Source organism: Scatophagus argus, chromosome 4 (genome assembly GCF_020382885.2).
Source record: "Scatophagus argus isolate fScaArg1 chromosome 4, fScaArg1.pri, whole genome shotgun sequence".
In the NCBI taxonomy this organism is placed as follows: Eukaryota; Metazoa; Chordata; class Actinopteri; family Scatophagidae; genus Scatophagus; species Scatophagus argus.
Window position 1 is genome coordinate 13099947 of NC_058496.1, and position 19998 is coordinate 13119944.

At 38.3% G+C, this 19998-nt stretch overlaps 1 protein-coding gene across 3 annotated transcripts in view; it reads left to right on the plus strand.

Moving 5' to 3' along the window:
* The first annotated feature begins 2174 nt into the window (after positions 1 to 2174).
* The window catches only part of lifra (LIF receptor subunit alpha a), a 34222-nt gene continuing 16398 nt past the window's right edge, over positions 2175 to 19998 (plus strand). Inside the window, exons 1-19 of one of the 3 annotated variants that reach the window (XM_046387859.1) lie at positions 2178 to 2329; positions 3688 to 3795; positions 9193 to 9399; positions 9630 to 9766; positions 9927 to 10077; positions 10289 to 10561; positions 10846 to 10972; positions 11889 to 12025; positions 12174 to 12316; positions 12529 to 12682; positions 13146 to 13210; positions 13673 to 13907; positions 14068 to 14253; positions 14622 to 14717; positions 14858 to 15004; positions 15239 to 15376; positions 15560 to 15653; positions 15770 to 15836; positions 15925 to 19895. In XM_046387859.1, coding sequence (XP_046243815.1) covers positions 9303 to 9399; positions 9630 to 9766; positions 9927 to 10077; positions 10289 to 10561; positions 10846 to 10972; positions 11889 to 12025; positions 12174 to 12316; positions 12529 to 12682; positions 13146 to 13210; positions 13673 to 13907; positions 14068 to 14253; positions 14622 to 14717; positions 14858 to 15004; positions 15239 to 15376; positions 15560 to 15653; positions 15770 to 15836; positions 15925 to 16620 — 2943 coding nt within the window. In that variant the 5' untranslated portion in view covers positions 2178 to 2329; positions 3688 to 3795; positions 9193 to 9302 and the 3' untranslated portion in view covers positions 16621 to 19895. Of the gene's footprint in view, positions 2330 to 3687; positions 3796 to 9192; positions 9400 to 9629; positions 9767 to 9926; positions 10078 to 10288; positions 10562 to 10845; positions 10973 to 11888; positions 12026 to 12173; positions 12317 to 12528; positions 12683 to 13145; positions 13211 to 13672; positions 13908 to 14067; positions 14254 to 14621; positions 14718 to 14857; positions 15005 to 15238; positions 15377 to 15559; positions 15654 to 15769; positions 15837 to 15924; positions 19896 to 19998 lie in introns of those variants that run through there. The other 2 variants (XM_046387858.1, XM_046387857.1) reach the window with 2 other exon arrangements.

The window sequence follows — 19998 nt, forward strand, 5'->3', positions numbered from 1 at the left end:
GCTGACTGTGGGAGCGGAAACAGCCACCTACTGCCGCCTATCGGGCAGAGACGCATATTATTTCCCTTATAATTATGCAATCATATTCATATTGACTTGATGGAGATGCTGTATTTAAAGTTCGCAGAAATGCGTTATGGATCACAACACAGTGAACAATCGACTTTAAATGTTGAGATAAGGCCACCCTTGTTTCAGTCAGTTTGATGAATGTATAGGAAATTTAAAAAACAAAAAAAGCAGAAACTAATAATCCCAGTAGTGTCATTGATATAACTAACAAACTTAACTCAAAACTATAACTTTAATTACTGGGGCAAGCTGATCTATATTATCGTTAGCAACTTTCAGTAAAATCACTGCATCCTGTTGATATGGTATAATTATTCTACATAATCATTATTTATATTATTTATGTTCTACATACACTGCTGGACCTGGACACATTCATTCTGCACATATATATTCACAGTGATGGAAAGTAACTAACTATATTTACTAAAGTATTGAACTTAAGTACAAATTTGAGATACTTGTACGTGTACTAACTTGAGTATATATAGTTTATTTAAATTTGCACTTCCCCACTACATCTCAAGGGAAGATATTGTACTCTTTACTCCACCACATTTGTCTGAAAGCTTTAGCTGCATGTTGCTTTTTAGATTAAATTTTTTCAAAAGAAAAAAAAATTTAAAGATAGGTGGTTCTCGCATGACAACCACACTAAAAACACATGATGATCTTGTAGAATACAATGCGTTGGTGTATATAAGTATAGAAAGCAGTTAAAATTCATGTGTAATAATAATAATTATTATTGTTATGATTAATAATAATAATGATTATGATGATGTATAATTGGTGTTACAATTTTATTAATATTGCACAATATTTATGTAACATTTATTTGATTAATTACTTAAAAATAATTACTAATGAAATAATAATAACACAATCCATAACTGTAAAATAGCCTATACACATTAATGCATCAGTAATATTAATACAAAAACATCATATATGATGATGGAACAGTGACAGAATCTATTTTATTACATATTTTATTTACTTATGATGTACATTTAGCTGATAATGCTTACATATTTTACTTAAGAAAGGTTTTGAATGCAGGACTTTTACTTGTTGTGGAGTATTTTCACAGTGTGGTACTGATACTACTGGCACTTCTTCCACCATTGCATATTTTCACAGTTCACAATTTCTATATGACTTCTACATGTGCTTCTGACTGTACCTGCTTCTGAATTTTATTGCTTTAATTTATTATTCATTTTATCTCAACTTGACTTTTCTTGTCTGTCTTGTCTTGTCTGTTCTGTTGTCAAAATGAATAAATCTGAAGAAATTGTCATTATGTAACAGCAGCAAAGATTAGTCTGGTTTCATGCAATTGATAAAAGTAGAACATCAGTTTGATTCATTATATGTGACTTATCATACCGAAAACATACATTAATATTGTGATAATGGTTTGAACCATCACTGAAAAAGAAAATAATTATTATCTTTATTATTGTTAATAATAAATTGTTATTATTGTTAATAATAAAGATAATAATTAATAATATTATTGTTGTTATACTACTTAATAATTCCCTATTTTTTTGGGACTATTTCAACTCCGTTGTGTAACAGAGCAACAGAAGAGTAAAGCATCACAACCAGTTAGTATGGATACATGTGCTATTTAATTCTAAATATTATCATAAAATATAGGGTTGTGTTCTTTGGCAGCACAACTTTGTTTTTCAAATATTTCTTTACGCTGTCAACGCCCAAAGCTTAGGTTGCATTTGCGTCCCAAACTAAAGTCCAGTTACTACACTGTGCCATGGCACGGTAGTTTTGCAGTTTTGTAGTTTGCATCCCATGTTAACAATAGGGGATTGTTATATTTGAAATTAACATCATCCATCTACTTCCATAGAATTCTTGCTTTGTTGACTCTGGTATTGGAGTGCTTAAAATCGGTCAAATCGACTTTAACAGAGTCCTAACAGATATCTGAAAGGGTGGCCGTGGCTCGTGACCATAGTAAGTGACCCGTACATCTCGTAATTCCAATGTTACATTAACGCAGCACGACACCACCCTCCTCGCGTGACGAAAGGGGTTTCTTCGAAGACCATTGGCCAATGCAAGCGTCAATCAATCGCCTGCTCGCTCTATTCCAGTAATCATATCCCACTCTGGATTCGTTGGGAATACCGTGACTATTTAGCACGGGCCAGAAATCGAAAGAAACTGGATTATTGGACACATATAACCGAAACAACACTGAAGAGGCTTTTTTGCTACATCGGAGGTAATATTGCTGTAATTTGTGAGCTCATAATAAGGTTTACCGTTATTTCGTATGTGGTATGTGTAGCGAGCAGCGTTTTTCCAAACACCCGTGGCCTGTGTGCGTGTGTGTGTGGTGGGGTACTGGCAGCTAAGTGTAATTAAAATGTCATTTAACTCAGCATTTCCACTTTGTACACGCTTTCACTCGATAAATTTGTTTGTTAAAAATAATTGCTACCTTTACAAAGTGTAACCACCGTCTGTTTATGGTAAGACTTGTAATAATATACCCATCATACTGCCCCGTTGCTAATGCTAATGATGCAAACCGTCCTGGGATGGTGCAGTTTGGGACATCTACTGTTTAGCCACCTTTCCCGAAGCACAATAAGAATAAAAAAACGGCTATTAAATATGATCACCTAAGAGGTTGGTCTAAGGTTGAGATTCTTGTGGATCTCAATGTGATTCTTCTCACATTTGTGTGGTGGGGACCCCAAAGGTGTGATGTCCAGTATGATCATTTGTATTGCGTCATCGTGGTTGTTTTGCTATCAGACTGAAGAGACTCGTCTCCGCTAATCTTTAATGATATTTTAGTAATATTTGGATTTTCCATTATGGAAAGGGGACTAGAGTTGTTTTCCCATTTGCAAGCATATAAAATGTTCTGACAGAAAACTGATTTGACGCCAATGATATCACACAATAATCAGTTCAAGGTTACTTCCACAGCTTTAATGGCATATAATCAATATGCCATTTTAATTCTTTTCAGAAGTCTAACTTTTTTGGAAATGTAGAAATTCAAAAAGCATCAAAAAGAGAGCTGCACCTGCACAGAAGAGACAAACGATAGCCGTTAATACAGCATCAATATTTAATGTTTGCATTGGCATAGACGTCTTAACAGATCAATATTAGCCTTGGTGCTTTTTAGTTGTAAAAAACGAACATTTTCTGTATTCTGTTCTTAATATTCTTATGGAGTGAGGTTGCTGTGCTATGGGAGGGTGGATTGTAAAAACAGGTGGTTAGTTTTCATGCCAAATGCTGTCATCTTGGTATGACTGGGTACAAGAAACACCGATCATTAGTCAGCTTAACAAACTGGTTGAATTTAACACGCCTGCGCGTACCTGGCAGGAAAGTAGTCTCTGTTTGTCTGTTTTTTTTATTACCAGTCACTTGTGTTTGTGTTAAGAAAAACTAGACTCGTTTATCTCTTGGTGGGTGGGGTTGGACTGGCATGCTTTGATTTTCTGTTGCCATTTATTTAGGGGAATCCATCTACAAACAAACTGTACTTTTTTTTTTGTACGGGTGTTTTTTTTGTTTTTTTTATTTCTTTTTTTTTGCCTACTTGTTGCCTCCTAGATTTACATTCATAAAGGATAAAAGCGAAAAGGAAGGAAGGAAGGAAGTGATGTTTGGTTGGAGTCCAAAAGCTACACACACAGGACTGAATGTACCCTCTCCAGTGAGGTCAGAGCTTCAACATTTTACACAGACAGACTCATCTTTTAACTCCCTCGTTGTTTTTTTATGCTTAGCCTCCCGCTAGCACACTGTCCCCCTCTCGTCCCATTTAAAGGTCAAACGTAATTAGCAACAACTTTAGCTCATATTGTAAAAAGTCACCACACTTACATAGTATACTAGAGACATTGTGTCCTTATTTTTTTGGTCTTGGTGGTCATTGTATGACAGCGTAATGACAGTGTTGCTGTGTGCAGGCCAAGGACGCACACACAATTTTTGCCACAACTTTGCTTCGGTTTTCATCCCACACACTTTCAGTAAAGGAAATATACTGTCAGAAGTTCTCTTTGTTTCTTTAATTTGGTTGTGATAGTAAGATGCTTTAAGGTTGGCAGCTGTGTATATTGTACAAGTGGATAAAGATAAAAAAAAATGTATTTTCTGAAAAACACTACACCTGGGATATTTAAAGTTTCACTGCAATCTGATGTCTATATATATATAGTGAAGTTTTTTTTCTCTTCATGCAGTGGTAGGTTGGAGTAATTTTGGCTTTGGCTTCAATTCATTTTTATTTTTGTCCTGGTTTTGCGGAAGCATTTCACTTTATATTTTAGGATGTCTTATGTGTTTAAATAGTAGATAGATTAAGCACAAAATAGTTCATATTTGAAGTAAAGTGCTCCAGCCAACACAGAAATAAAACAATTTTGCATATACCAGTAACTGCATGTTTTCTTACCTCCAGTCAGTCAAAGGACCACAGGAGGGGTCGCTCCACACCAGCTCACCGAGAACCTTGATCTTTGGATCTTTGAAACATCCCAAAAAATCTAAAGATAATTTGCAACATGTATGCATATAAATAATTGATAATTGTTACACAGTGTTATACAGTAATCAAATTAATAAAAGGAAATTGTTTTTTTTACAGGAAGAATCCTTAATCCACCATTAGTTTTCACTTTCTTGCAACAAAATTTTGATTCTGTGTGGTATTGATGTAACACTATCACATCTAGAAGGTGTTTGGTCCTGCATAAAACATTTGATTACAACAGGACTTACTAAATATAGCTTCAGTGATATTATGAATCCATGTTTTCCCAAGAAGAATTATTGTAATTTCCTTGAAAGTTTTTTATGGGAAAGGGTTAATATTAATTGAACATATAAATATAAAAATGATAAATTCCCCATTAATCATTTAATAATCTTTTAGAAAATAGCTATTTTTTGTACTTTTTACATTCAGTGGTTTTATATCATAGACAGATATTTGTCCTATGTGACTATAATGTTTTTGATCTTTGTGTGATATTTATAGAGCCTACTATTTTTTTTTTTTTATTGGGTTCAGGAAATTTTCAGGTCACGGCTTGCAATGCCTTGGTTTGTTGCTCAATGAAGTCATCCTTTTCCATGTGTCTGGTATAGGGTTTCACAAGGTCCGATGAATTTGAAGTTTTTTTTTTTGAGAAAACCCATGACACGAACTGGGAAAAGTTCTGAATACGGGGTGTGTTGGCATGGAATGACCCTGAATAAATTCAGTCCTGCACAGTGTATTTTGTGTGTGTACACACTCCAATAGGCTGCCTTACACAGTTGAATAATCAGACAGAACAGAGGCAAAGTCCAGTGTGCAGAGGTGAGCTCCAAATCACAACATTGTTTTTTTTAGTTGAGTTTCTTCTTTTCTTTTTTGTTCCTAAAATCGGCCAACTGCAGGCATACAGATGAGGTTTAGGCTTAAATTTTAAAGTAACAACATCATCCCTGTGGTTTTTGTAGTTTGTGGTCATATTCGTTACTGCTGCAAGGACAAGGACCAGAAAAGTAGAAAAGTATTGATTGGTGCAGTGGTGTGCATTTGTGGCTATCAGTTTCTTGGTTGGATTTCCCGGAATCTATGGCTGTTTTTACCACTTCCCATCAGTGCACAGATTTTTTTTTTTTCAGGGTTTGGATGGTTGCAGGATACATTGGAGGCTGTACAATGTTTCATCTTGGTGCTAAAGCTGAAAAAATAATAATCCATGGGTTCCAAGACTGCTAAAATGTTACTGCTCTTTTCATGTGGGGACCCACTAGGCCTGCAACATGGCTCAAGAACCCTTTTGGTGCAAGCACACAGGCATGTGAAACCTTGACTCCACACAGCTGTATTTATGTTGAGCCATGCCTCTGAATTTCATCTGGAGGTGATATTTTTATAAGCCAGAAGTGCACAAGAAACTTTTAAAAAAAATCCTAGCCAACTGTGGGAAGCAACACCAATCTGGGATAACAAAATCACAAATGTTCACATCTTGTTAACCAAGTTAAACTAAGCAGTCATAATTAGAGTGGCTTTGACTACAGAAATAGCTGTTGTCTGTAGACTCTGCAGTATTTCCATTGTATTATCTGAGCAGCAGCAGGCCTGTTGCGCTACCATAAAAATGTGCAGTAAAATCAAGTATTGTGCATGCAAAACAACAGGATGACTTTAAGGTTCATCCATATGGACTTCATGTCTGAATTGGAGCTCTTTTCAAACCAATTATGGGAACATGTTAGGAGCCAGCACTGAATGCACAGAAATCTGCAAAATTATTTAAAGGCAGGAAAATGTTATAGTGAACCTCATAAAGGATTATCGAGATGTTCCTTAAATATATTTTAAGACACAACTTTTTTTAACTTAAGTTTTTTAACTTAAGTTCACGATCTTTACTTTACTTGTTCATAATACTTATGTCCCTGTGCTTTCAAAGGGCCTAAAAGCTATTCTTTCAGCTGACCTACACAGATTTTTATTTTTTGTACTCATCTTGTTTTTATCATTCCAGTTTATCCCTTTATTTGCATTCCGTTCTTGAATTGAAATGAACGTACTGAGTTACACTGAATAGGCAGTTAGATAAGGAGGCTGAAACAAAGTACCCCCATCCTGTTTTCCCATAAGGTACGTAGGCTTTGCCTTCCATGGAAGCAGTGTGTCACTGTGTGTTTGTTTGTGTAACCTCATGTGCCTGTTATAGATCCGTCATTGGTACCTGTAGCTGCTTGTTTTACTCACTGAAGTGTGGTAGGAAAACAGCGATAAATCACCCACCGTGTTAGTGAAAAAGAGAAGCAAGGATTCCTAGCCTTCTATCTATGATCTCCGTTTTTGTTTTTTCCAATTCAAGTGTTAGGGGATACTGATAAGTTATGAAACCACATCGGAAAAACAAGTCGTCTCATTTGTTCCATGAGATTTGCAGTCGTCACATTGAGAGCATTGTTTTCTCAAGCTAACACGTTATTTGGGACCTGTCCCAACTTGACTCAAGGGAAACCAGACAAACTGCACTTTGGCCTTTGTGTGACAGTTAAACGTACAAATAAGCTAGAAATGCAGATGCAAATGTAAACATAATGGGGGCTCATAACATCATTGCAACATCTCCTATTGTGCTTTTATCTGGCATGTTGCTTTTGCCTTTTTGTTCGTTGAGAGGGCAACAATCATTTAATGTACTGAGCTTTGACATTGCATTCCCCACAAAAGTGTTTTTACAGTTAACCTATTTTTTTTCAGTATGCCTGTCAGATACTACTATATTTTGTATCTTGGTCTGGTCCCTTTGTATCTCCGTTATTGCATTAGTGTTGTATAATTACTGATGCACTTTTATTAAAACAATCCCCTTGCATTGCAAGTGTTAAACCACATTCTTTATTAGGGCTGCAGCAAGTGATTAATGATTTAATTAATGATTGAATCTTTTCTCCCTGTCCCTATTTCCTAAAGCAAGGTAATGTTTTAAATTCCTTTTTTTTGTCAAACCAACAGTCCATAACCCAAAGATATTCAGTTGATTATCACATATATAGTCGCATCAAGCCAGTTTTATTTATCTAGTCCAAAATCACTAATTGCAATGCCTCAGAAGGCTTTTAAATCTACACGGAGTACGAGATCCTCTGTCCTTAGACCCTCGATTCATGTAAGGAAGCAGCACCCCAGCCCCACCAATGAACCAATTAATGTTTGGCAATTTGCAAGGAAAATAAAAAGACTTGAATGATTCATTAAATATCACGTTGTTGACACTTAAACAATTAAAGGTTGTTTCAGCTCTTTTCTTAGTTTTGTTAACTTAAAAACTTATCCCGTTGACTGTAACTGCTGCAAAAGCTTGAGTGAACAGTTATGCAGAATCTTTTGGAGCACTAAATATGTTGAAACAAGTATGCAGTTGGCTTAGGGTATGTTGACGGTAGAAGTGAATACACTGTAACCTTCCAGTCAGCACAAAACAGATGGCCGTTATCCAGGTGGATAAATATTTGCCTGGAAAAACAGCTGTATTTTCATTGCTTCCTGGTTCTCTTTTTAAAAGGTGTATGTGTGTGCTACTACAAGTAGCACAAATACAAGGTGATAGGGAATGTAGCTGGTGAGCTATCATAAGACAAGGAGAGTTTGCACAACTGTTTGCTGCAGTAACTTTTCTCTTGCATTAAAGTTTTTGTGGCACTCTGTACTTTTAAACATTGGGTTGTATGTATAAGATTGGTTTAATACTGAAACTGTATTGATACTGAAAGTAGTAGTTAAATGTGTTAGAACATGTTGGGCAAGAGGTGGTTCCAAGTGCGTTACATAAAGCAAAACGTATGCGTTCATCCTGCAGGAGCCACAGCTGTTCACTTTCTTTGTCTAATACATGCGTCTGAATGATTGGCTCTTTGCAACAGCAGTAGATACAGTAGTTGCATTGTTGATACATAAGTAACAAAACCAAACCTTCAACCTTAAAAAGCAATTTGTGAAGACTGCAAGTGACCTGGGTAAGCTACAAGGCCGAGCTTTATACAAACGGTGTTGTCTGACTCGTGCGCTTCCACATTTATCCTGAAAGCAGCTGCATGAGAAATGTGTTTGTTTATGAAGATGTCAAATTTGGCTTTCACTGGCGGTGCTACATCTGGCTTTGGCAGGCAGCAAACAGAGTTGGTGAGGAATTATAGCAAAAAATTTAAAGCAGTGAAAAAAATGACAGCTCCTCCCCAGAACCAGAATCAGCGATGAAAACAAACCAATCAGATCTTTGGAAACATTTTATGAAATTACTGTTCATGTCATTAATTTGAGTATTCCATGAATAAGGACAGTGTGTTTGCATAGCTCTGTCTTCACAGTTTCACAAGAGCTGCCCTCAGCCCAACACCACCTTAACAGTGTAAACCAGTACTCCATGTTGACATTCAGGGGGTTTTATTTTTTTAGAATAGGTTTCCGAGTTGGCTGACCAGTCTTTACTATCTCATCATGAATTTGGTAGAATTTACTCTTCTTTTTTTGTTTTAGCTGTTGTATTTGTAATACATTTCCTATTTTCTCTCTTCTGCTGTAAATTCCCACAGGACGTCCTCTGTCTGTGCCGTGGCTCTCAGGATGTCCAGTATGGCGTCGCAGTAGTGGAGAGAACAACCACCTTAGGATCTGTTTACAGGAACTCACCCAGCTGATCACTATGCTTTGCTTAAATGTCAGTGCAAGCTCAAAGCCTAACTGTAGGCCCATCTGGCTCATCTGTGTTCTCCTGGGCCTCTCAGCTATTCATGTCAATGGTAAGAATCAAACTACATTATGGGAAAATTCTCAGACATACCCTTGGCATTGTCTTAAATCACTAATCTTCACCACTCAATGCATGTGATGTTGATATGGATGAATAGTAATGCTGGTCCATATGGAAAATTGGTTCTGTTGGGCCTTTTTAAATGTGTTTTGCATCTGTATACTTTGCCATTTAAGTCCCTTATTCCTGATCTTTTTTTTGTTTTTTATTTTTTGGCAGCCCTTCCTTTGCCCCAGCAGCTGAGCCTGTCAGCTGACATGTCTACTCAGCAACTATCCATATCATGGCTGGGAGGTTCAGCCACAACCTTTGACCTCATGATTCTAAGAACTGAACTAAATGAAAGTATCTTCTATGTAAGAGCATTTTTCCTTTGTCTTGGATTATTCAGATGATACAACAACTCAGCCTTAATGTCTTTTCCTACTTGCGCTATGACTGTCATCACCAACAATCATCTAACAGCTTCATGTTCTGGTTGATTCCCTCACTGTGTCTTCTGTGCATCATGTGTAGGAGACCGTTTCTGTGTCAGAGAATCAGCTGAGTGGTCAGCACCAGTATAACTGGACCTCAGTTGAACCTCTGGAGTGTACCTCGCTGTCGGTCAAAATCCGCTCAAGAGATGGTCAGACAACGAGTGAATGGAACACTGAGATACTTGAAGGTCAGTGTCAGGAGTGGCGTGTCAGGTTGGGATTAACATAATGCCTTCTTTATTTGGCGGGGGTGTTGGATATTTCAAATTCTTTTTCTTTCTGACATTTAAACCCAAAAAATTAATTTCTTACCAAGATACAGATCGGTTTTTATATCTACTTGTCCCCTTTTATTTTGAGCTTATCAAGCACTCTTCTTTCTCCCTTACTCCTTTGCAGGAAGCGATCTGCCCAGCAATGAGAATTTCCAGATGTACCCGCAGGACAAAGTTGTACCTGTAGGGGGCAACACCACCTTCTGTTGCATTGTGAAAGAAGGGCAGAGCTTTGGTAACATGCGCTCTGGCAACACAGTCATGGACGTGACGCGACTGAGTAGACGAAGCTACGCCGCTACAGTGGTTAATCAGGGACCATCTGACAGGACAGGAACCAATATCCTCTGCTACAGCTCAGTGAATGTACTGACCGGAGCTGTTGTGTTTGTTGGATGTAAGACAAATAACTGGATGGAAAAGAACTGAAGTGTGAATGGTCATTACATTTAAGATGAGAGAATGTGATTGGAGTGGCAGAGGGAGGGTGTTAGAAATCAGAAATGATAGATCTCATCCAAGGAGTCAGTATAAGATGCAACTTACCCTTCTGAATAAGAGTCTGCAGATAATAGTCATTTAAATAATTCTCGACCATTATGTGTATCTATGCAATCTTTATTTCTGTATGTATATTTTTAAGCAAGTAAGTAAGAGTCTCCTTGTTGTTTCCTTCCACAGATCCACCGCTGCCCAGTGATTTTGTGTGTGAGACTCGTGACTTGACCTCAGCTGTGTGCATATGGAACGAAGGACGAGACACACATTTGCATGGCAAACGAGAGACACGCTACTCTGTGAACAATAGGTACCACAACCTGCTAGTTTTGGAGATCAGTTTCTCAATTCGCAGCCAGCTAGAGATTTAACAGTAGTGTAGATTTTAGAATTCATGCGAAAGTCGGATCAATGGCGTGAGTTTTAGTTGGAACCATCTTTTTAGGTGGTTTTGATATGTTTATGCAGTCTACATCGGAGTTCATTTAACAGCTTGGTCGCCGCCTGTATCACTGCGTAATCAAACCAACATGAATGTCCACCACACGGGTTAGATGTTAGCGCTTAAAACCCTAGTAAACCCTAGTTTTCGCTGCATGGTACTGCTTGGCTTGGCTCAACTCTTGTTTTAAAAAGTATCAGTGGATAATCAAAAAGAAAGAGTGAGTTGAGCTGTATTGCACCATACTGTACCGTGCTGTACGGTACCATGTGGTGGAAATGAGGCTTTATTACCGCTGTGAACACATTAAACAAGAGAAAGCCTACTTAATCAGACAATGATATTTGTGTCTGGCTTGCATTGTATTGGTGTCTTAGTAGGAGGTCATAATGGTCTGGGACAGTGGTGGCAATAGTGCAATGATGACTATATTTGGCCAGTTGCACAGCGGTTGATTGGCATGCTGGGATGTGTTATAGTGTTATGTTGTTTTTGATATGATATTCCAGCATTGTTTATAAATTTGTTCCCCGTGCCTTTATCTAAAAGTGTTTTCTGTCCAGAAAAAAAAACAAGTGAGAGACCATGACAAGAAATACAAAGCACTCAGTCTAAGTAATCACTTGGCTGCTTGATAGTGGATTGGCTGTGTGCCAGACCTTTTACAGGAACTGTCTGAGTGCTGGCCAAAAAAGTTGGTACATTATGAATGAGTTTTGCTGAGCATCTGAAGGGATTGTGTTTTACTTTTTATATTTGTTCATGTGTTATGTTTTGTTTGTAGAACCTGTGGTGGTTACCGGCTACAGGAGAAGCGGAAACTGTGCACTTCAGACCAGTGGGAGGGTAACTGGACACTGGTGGCTGAGAATGGTCTTGGCAAATACAGCCTCACTGACGTGGCCAAACTCAGTCACAGAGGTGGGTGTATCCGCCCCGTTTTATCAAAATCAATGGATAGATTAACACCATTTATATTTATATGCATTTTTCAAAGTAGAGGTCAACGTACCCTACTTGTTGTTGTATCAGTTCACTGATCTGATTTAGTTTCACTCTCTCCCCACAGTGCATCTAGTCGCACCAGCTAATATGAACTCAGTGGTCCATGCCTGGAATGCCACTGTGCAATGGCAGTGGCAGTATGACAAATATTCCTCCCTGGCTCTAGTCTGCCAAGTAGAGCTTACCTGTAATGGACACAAAACAATAGTGAGTTGTGTGTGTGTGTGTGTGTTTCTGTTTGTGTGTACACAGTACGACAGTCAGACATAAGTCAGACCCTTATTCTTTTATCACATTTTCATTATATTAATGACCCACCACTTTACTCTCAACAAATACAAGTCTGTTTCTGCTTGCTCTCTCCATTTGTGTGAACATCGATGTTGCAAATAGTAATGAAGTCTAATGTGTGTGTCCAGCGTACCTTCTCTGGGATGGGACTGCGGTCAGTGCTTCTGTCAGACCTGTATCCTGATGAGGATCACAGTGTTCGAGTCTGCTGCGGTGCCCAGCAAAATTTCTGGAAGTGGGGAGATTGGAGCAGGCCATTTTCGTTCAGAACCACCATTACTGGTAAGGATGTTATTTGTGGTATCTCTTTTTGCAGAGATATCAGTGAATTAAGGCTGCAACTAATGACAGTTGCCATTGCTGATTAACATGTCTGTGTGTTGTTTTTTTTTTTTGTTTTTTCCCCACTCAATTAGTGGTTTAGTATATGAATTTACAGATACCTTGTTTTGCCTGGCCATTAGTCCAACACTCAGTGACATAAAACAAAGAACAGCAGCAAATTCTTAATTTTTTTAAGCTTAAATTAGTTAATGCGTGGCATATTTTCCTGAGTGAAAAGTTCACTGATTGATCAGTTATCAGTTGTTGACAATAGTTGTTGTTGATACATTTGCTGTTTCCCCTATGATTATAGGGAAAACACTGTAAAGTATTACATTTTGCTTATGTGCACCTCTGTGTTTTCAGTAGTAGAAATCTGATGAGTGACACTCATTTTCATTTCATTTTTGTCTTCTCTCAGATCCAGATTCACCTGATGTGTGGGTGTGGATGAACAAAGACAACACTGGGTTGGTCGTTTGGAAGGTACTTCTTTTTTTTCCATCTTTGGATTGAATTGCTTGAGATGTAGATCAGGACTGCCCAAAGAGGGGACTGCTGGCCAAAGTTGTCCCTCTAATGCTCCTTTTAGTCGGTCGTTAGCAAAAAAAGCATGTATATAAAATGTTAAGTTGCTGTTCATGCTGTTTTATTTTTCATGAGGTATAAGCGCTCTTTAAATATGTAGTGTCCTTATTTTTTTTTTTACCATAATTTGAGCATGGAGACGAAAGTGACACTTTGTGCACCAAGTTGGTCAGTTAAGAGAATGTGAGATCCAACAGTTCAGTAGGTGTGTGTGTGCTTTTGGCTCATGGCCTACCATTAAGCTTCAGTTTTTGACCCTCTAAGTGGAAAAAGTTGTATTTTGTGAGTAAAGTATTCTGTCTTTCTGTCTCTAAAATTTCCCTTTTGCCCTTTCTCTTCCTTTCACTGGATTTCTTCTAGCCTCTTACTCAAAGACAGCGCCATGGTCCGCTCACTGGTTATAATGTTACTTTCTGGAGCCCTGAAGAAAATATATGGCACACGCAGACCTTTTCAGAGGATACTTCTTCTGCTCCATTCAACTTCACACAGATCGCTAACTTCAGCGGTGACAGGGTCATAGCAACTGTGATTGCAAAGAACCCTTGTTGTGTGTCTCAACCTGCAAATGTACTTATACCTCTACGTTTGACAGGTATGTGCACATGAGAGTGTGTTTGTCTTCTCTGTTTGTTTCCATTGTCATGAAATGCTTGACTAACTTGAAAGATTAAAGTAGCAGCCAATTAGTTATGAAAGGAAATATGAAGACATATGGTTTTTGCTTTGCTGCATAAATATTTTCACCTTTCCAGAAGTGGAGCCTCTGGCTGTGTCCAGAGTGGTTTATATGAATAGCGGTTTCCCTCTGTTCTGGAAAAGTGATGCCAACGCCACCTGTGGTTATGTTGTTGAATGGTATGAGGCTTCCTGTACGTTGGACTGCCCTGTGGAATGGATCAAGGTTGCAGCTGGAAACAATAATGTCTCTGCTCAGTCAGGTATGCCAGTCTTGATGCCTCTTATAAAAGAAATTAAACAAGTCTGTGAAATCAATCAAATTGATAAAAACTTCCTAAAATGACAGAAACTATATTTGGAAAAAATGATCCAATGTGTACTTTTTGTTGGGTCTATATCCTTCCCTTGCTAACATGGAAGGGAAGGGATTTATGACCTGTACTGGATTCTGCCACTAGGGGGTGATCAAGATGTTTTGGCTTCACTCTTGGGGAGCTCTCATATCATCAGTCATTATATACAGTCAATGACTAAACCATAAATGTAATCTCTAGTATCTGACAATAAAGGGCTGCTACATTTGAAATGACACTGTATAACACATAATAATCTCTTTGTTTTCCATCAGCCAACTTCCAGCCAGGTGTGAGGTACAACTTTTCCCTGTACAGCTGCTCCTCCGGTCCCCCGCTTCAGCGCTGGCAGGGGTACATGCAGGAGCTGGGTAAGGACAGTAGTGCACGTGGAAACTAAGCTTAGTTTAGTTTTTCATTAGTTTCCAAGAAGTCACATGCTGCATTTTAATTGCTGACTTTTTGTTCTCATTGATTCTGTTGTGGCTCCCTTTCTTTGCGGCTTCCACAGTCCCTTCCAGTCCTGTCTCCCTGTCAGCCCATCAGCAGGACTCTAATATTCTCCTCACATGGGCAGAGATCGACATGGTCAACAGAGGGGGCTTCATTTTGGGCTACAACATTTACATCAGTAATGGCTCCCAGCTCACACTTCTTGGTAAATGTCATGATGTCAAATGCCACTTCTGTAGACATTACAGCTATTACAGAAGAGTGAAAATCAGTCCTATTCAAAATGTGTACAATTAATGTTATTTCAACATTCATCGATATATAATGTAGAAAGTACATTTTGTATCCTGTAAAAACTACCTTGCATTCCCACTCATTACTCTTTTCTTTCCTTCCTGTGCCTCTCTCCATCCTCTTGTTCTCCCTGTCCCATGAACAGCCAACCTATCAGACGTGGGAACCAGAAACTACAAAGTCAAAGGTTTCTCCGAGGGCTCCTATAAATTTACTGTCAAGGCTTACACCTCAGCAGGCGAGGACACAGGAGCTACTGCCTCTGTAACGCTGGAGCCATACGGTACATGAATGTACTAGTATTTGAGACTACAAAAGTTGTACTTGTATAAACAAGTGCTTGCAGGGAACCACACTTTGATTTAAGTTTATGCAGTGATTGATACTCTAAAGTAGGGAAAAATAATAATCTTGTTTCAAGTCTAATATCTCAAATATTTCTACTGTTTTTTTTTTCCCCTGACAGCTGATTGGCTGATCCTGGAAATCTTGACTTCTTTGGGAATCACAGCCTTATTCCTGGTGATTGTCACCTTCATTTGCTACAAGAAACGGAAATGGTGAGATTGTTATGCTCTTATCATGTGTCTCTCTGTTTATGTGTGTTCCAATACTTGATTTGTTCAGGCTTTTGTTGATCATGTCTGTTAAAAGTGACATATTTCTTTTTCACTAGGGTGAAAAAGGCATTTTATCCCGACATACCTGAGCCAAAGCTGAATGGTGGCTGGTCCAGGACACAGGTATCAGTCTAATCCAGTCTGACCTCTTCCTGTTTTCTTGAGTTTTTGATCATCCTGATGTAAAGTGTTTTAACTCTGTGTCTTACAGGGGCCATTGGATGTGAAGCCGTCTCCCCACATTATGGTCCATGTTGTAGAAAAGCCGGAGTGGGATTCTAGTAAAGAAATGCTAGTCGCCATTCCTGAAGAAGACGAGGATGAAGAAGGGCAGAGGATAGGAAACGAGCCAGTTGACACAGATGAGCCAGCTTCTTTACGCTACTACAACCAAGTGGTAGATGAACGGCCCATAAGGCCACGTTTCCCAGACTCCTCTGCTTCTTCTGCGTCTTCACTGGATTCAGCACGTACGGATGTGACGTACACAGGGATTCAGACCTCAGGGTCTTCTTTGGTCTGGCCACAGGATCCACAGGGCTCCTCTGATGGCCACCAACCCCAAGCTGATCTGTCCATCAGCTGTGGAGGAGGAGGAGGGGGTTACCAGCCCCAGATGCAACCTAGAGCCCAGGGTGAAGACATGGGCCTCGCTTCACCTGAGCCTTCCATAGAGCCCCAGGCTGCCAGTGCAGGGGGCTACAAACCACAGAGCTCCTGGCATTTTGACTCCCCTGTGGAGGCCGGGGAAAGTAGCAGCCTTGCGCCCTCCCTTGGGTCCCCCACCTCCATTGGTTCCACTCAGTTCCTCCTCCCTGAGGGAGAGGAACATGCAGAAGAGAAACGCCAGCTGTCCTCATCTGCAGCAACCTGGTTCACAAACCTGCTGTCATCCTCAAAACCATGATATCATCTCTCTCTCTCTCTCTCCCCCAGCCAGGCCAGGGGGGCTAACATATAACTTTCAGATTCTTTACTCTTACCTTACCAGTGTCATGCATCAGACAAGCCTTGCCCACAGGGTACGTGTAAATACCCACTCTGATGTGGCACTACATTCTTACAGTTGCACTTTCACAGCAGGTTAATATGCTATTTCAGACCTTTGTTCCAACCATACAGAAACACATATGGAGTTAATTTACTTTTAAACACAGAAAATATCAAAATCTGTATATTTTTATGTCAAAACACTTCTATTCTGACCACAAGTCTCATCAAAAGATTTCTTGATTTCTGTCGTGTTTGTTGCACCCCCTGGCCACATGGTGGCAGTTGTGTTCCCTTAACTGCCTTTTCTGTGAATCCCTCTAATGGGCATTTAACAATGGCATATTCTGTATTTCAGTTGAGTATGTCCAGTTTTTAGCTTGCATATCAGATGTTTTTATTTTTTGTGATGTGAACTATACTACATTAGAGAAGAAGACAGAAGGCAAAATCATTTCAAACCAAATCATAACATACCAATAATAAAAGACAATTTTAGAAAAACGATGCAAAAAAAACAAAAACAAAACCGTTTCAGTTCTCATTAGTTTCCATGTCTTCTGCTGATGAGCTACTGAAGGGAAATGAAAGCAATGTATTTGGCTATGAAAGTCAATTCCAAGGTAGCTTCCATCCTTGCAGATGTGATCTGTTTTTCACGTATTGTCTGAACAGTGAGATTTTGGTTGATAGATGCACTTATAAAGAACAGTCATTATTTTACACCAACACAGAAGTGGTGCTTTCTATTATGGTCTGGAATTGTGTGAGAGTCTGATATAAGCTAAAGCATGAGTACAAACTGATGTAATTTAATGAATGAACACTATTGTGTTATTTTTTTAGTGTTTTTGTTGTTATTTTGTCTTCATTTATAATTTTCTTTCGATGATACGTGTTACAGTCAAGCCAGTGTTCTTTTTTTCCCCCCCATATAATGAAATCTGATGTGTTGCACATTATCCTCAACTGGATGATTGGTATTGAATTATGACGGCTAACTCGGATGGGTAATTATCAGATAAGTTGCCTTGATAAATGTAATGCTTCCAGTAATTTGCGTCATATCATCTGTCACACACTGCCTTTCTCCTAAATGTTATGTAAAAGGAAAAATAATATGTTGCAGAAATACAGTTCTGAACTGATCAGAAATCTACTGGATGGGTCACATTGAGTTTTGAGTATGTATGTGTAATGTACAATGTACAAAAGATACTCATTTTGATCCATTTTATTTTATTATGTGCTGGAATTTCTAAACTTTGATTACGTTCTAATTTCCATTGGTGTTACTCTCAGCTCTCGTTTTTTTTTTTTGTGTTTTCAAGACCAGTGAGATGATTTGATGTTGATTTGCTGTGCTCTGGAGCTTAGAGATTTATTTTAAGAGAGATCAAAATCTATAATACAAGTATTTTATTTTAATTAAAATAGGACTACTTATCTTTTAGTTGCAAATGTTTCCTGAAGTCTCTTATTAATTTGTTTTAATTGGAAAAGGTGAACAAGGGGAAAGCATATATTGGGAGATTATGGAGAATTTCCAGAGAATACTATGAGTCAGATTTTATTGACAGAAACATTTGGAAATTACTTGGTGAATATGTGTGACTTGACAGCACTTTGCCATCTCTATAAATGTGTCAAACACAGGCCACTAGTTGCCCAAGTACAGTCGTCATTCTTCATTTGCGTCATTATGCAAATTTCCAAAGTAGAAACCAGTGGTAACCAGGATTTTTTCTTATTGTATGCAGTCAGGCCCTGGCTTGCCTGTGTGGCAGCTTGTGGCCCATTGTTTCTCAGTGCCTCCAGCCAACAAGCTTTAATTAAAACTACTGTGACATGAAAGATGACTTAGATTAACTATATTCAATGGCTTCACTGATGAACTGATAACAGGCAGGCAGCCCTCTTTGATTACTGAGAAAAGTGTATCCCTACTTTCTCTTTGTCTTGTAACACTGATCTTAATTAGTCAAATCTGAAAAGCTACACTCTGTACCTGAGTAAAGAATGATCCAGCCAGTTGCACTGGGGGAGATCAGTGATGATTTCAAGGCAGAGGTAAAGGATGGCAATAGTTTTTTTTTTTTTTTTTTTTTTTTGTATTACACATGGATGCAGATTGTTTCCTTTGAAGCCTACTTCTTCAAACAAGCAGGGCTTTGGAGCGTAACCTATGAACGCTATGTGTTACATGCTTTTATGTTGATTTAGATCAACAAAATGGCACGTTTTTATTTTTCCTCTAAATCTTTGTTTTTTTTTTTTATACAAACTGTAGATAACTTCTTTTTTCTTTTTTTCCCCCTTAAAATACAAAATCTTATATTGTTTTACTTTGGAAATAGAAGATTTCCTATACTACAACAAGTAGAGTTATGTTGACTAACCAGCTTTCTCGAGAGAATAAAAGCAAATGTCCGTGTTGATGACACCAGATATATAGAGTCCTATGAAATGTAAAGGTATCACACTGTATATTTGTTGTGTGATTAAACACATGGAATGCTTTTTAAATGTATTATAAATCATGTAAACTGAATTAGAATTGTGACGCTGTCTTCTTATAACAGTTTAGCCTGCTTTGCATTCCTGTCTTATCACAGCAGTGTTGCTTGGCACGACACATTCTAAGCAGGGCCAGAGTACCCACTGTGCAGATTTTTACACAGCAACAGATGACATGTAATTTAACAAGAAACCGTTATTTTTTTTCCGTTGTCCATGCACATTTTTAATTGGGACTATATTTAATTCTGTAGATTTTGTGGTTTATACAGCAATGGACACTTATTGCCTCTGCACATCTCTGGTTCTAGCTTTTTTTTTATTTTTTTTGCAAAATCGGTGCATGCTGTATGAACTATTACTACAGAAGAATAGCTCGTAAATCCTTTAAATTCCATGTTTATGTTACTCTGTGGCTTTGAAATGCTAACACTGACTAACGTTGTGCGTGACAACAGGACTGAAACATTGTGCACCTGAAAAAATCTTTCTTTTGAACATGCTTTAAATTTCATGATATTTTGCAGAATATTTTGCTATTTGTGATGATGAATAGAGACAATGAAATGCTTCTCAGTGGATTAATACATGTTAACACGAATAACACGAACTGAAATGCTACTTGTGTAAAGGCAATAAAGTTACTGGTAGGCCGCTTGTCAGTTTTAAGTGTCTCTGTTGTCCTTCTCGAGTGTGAATTTCTAACGGTTCTGGACCAGTGTGTAGTCATTGCGTCCCAGTTTGTTTTAACTTTGGACTAGAAATGAAATCTGATCCA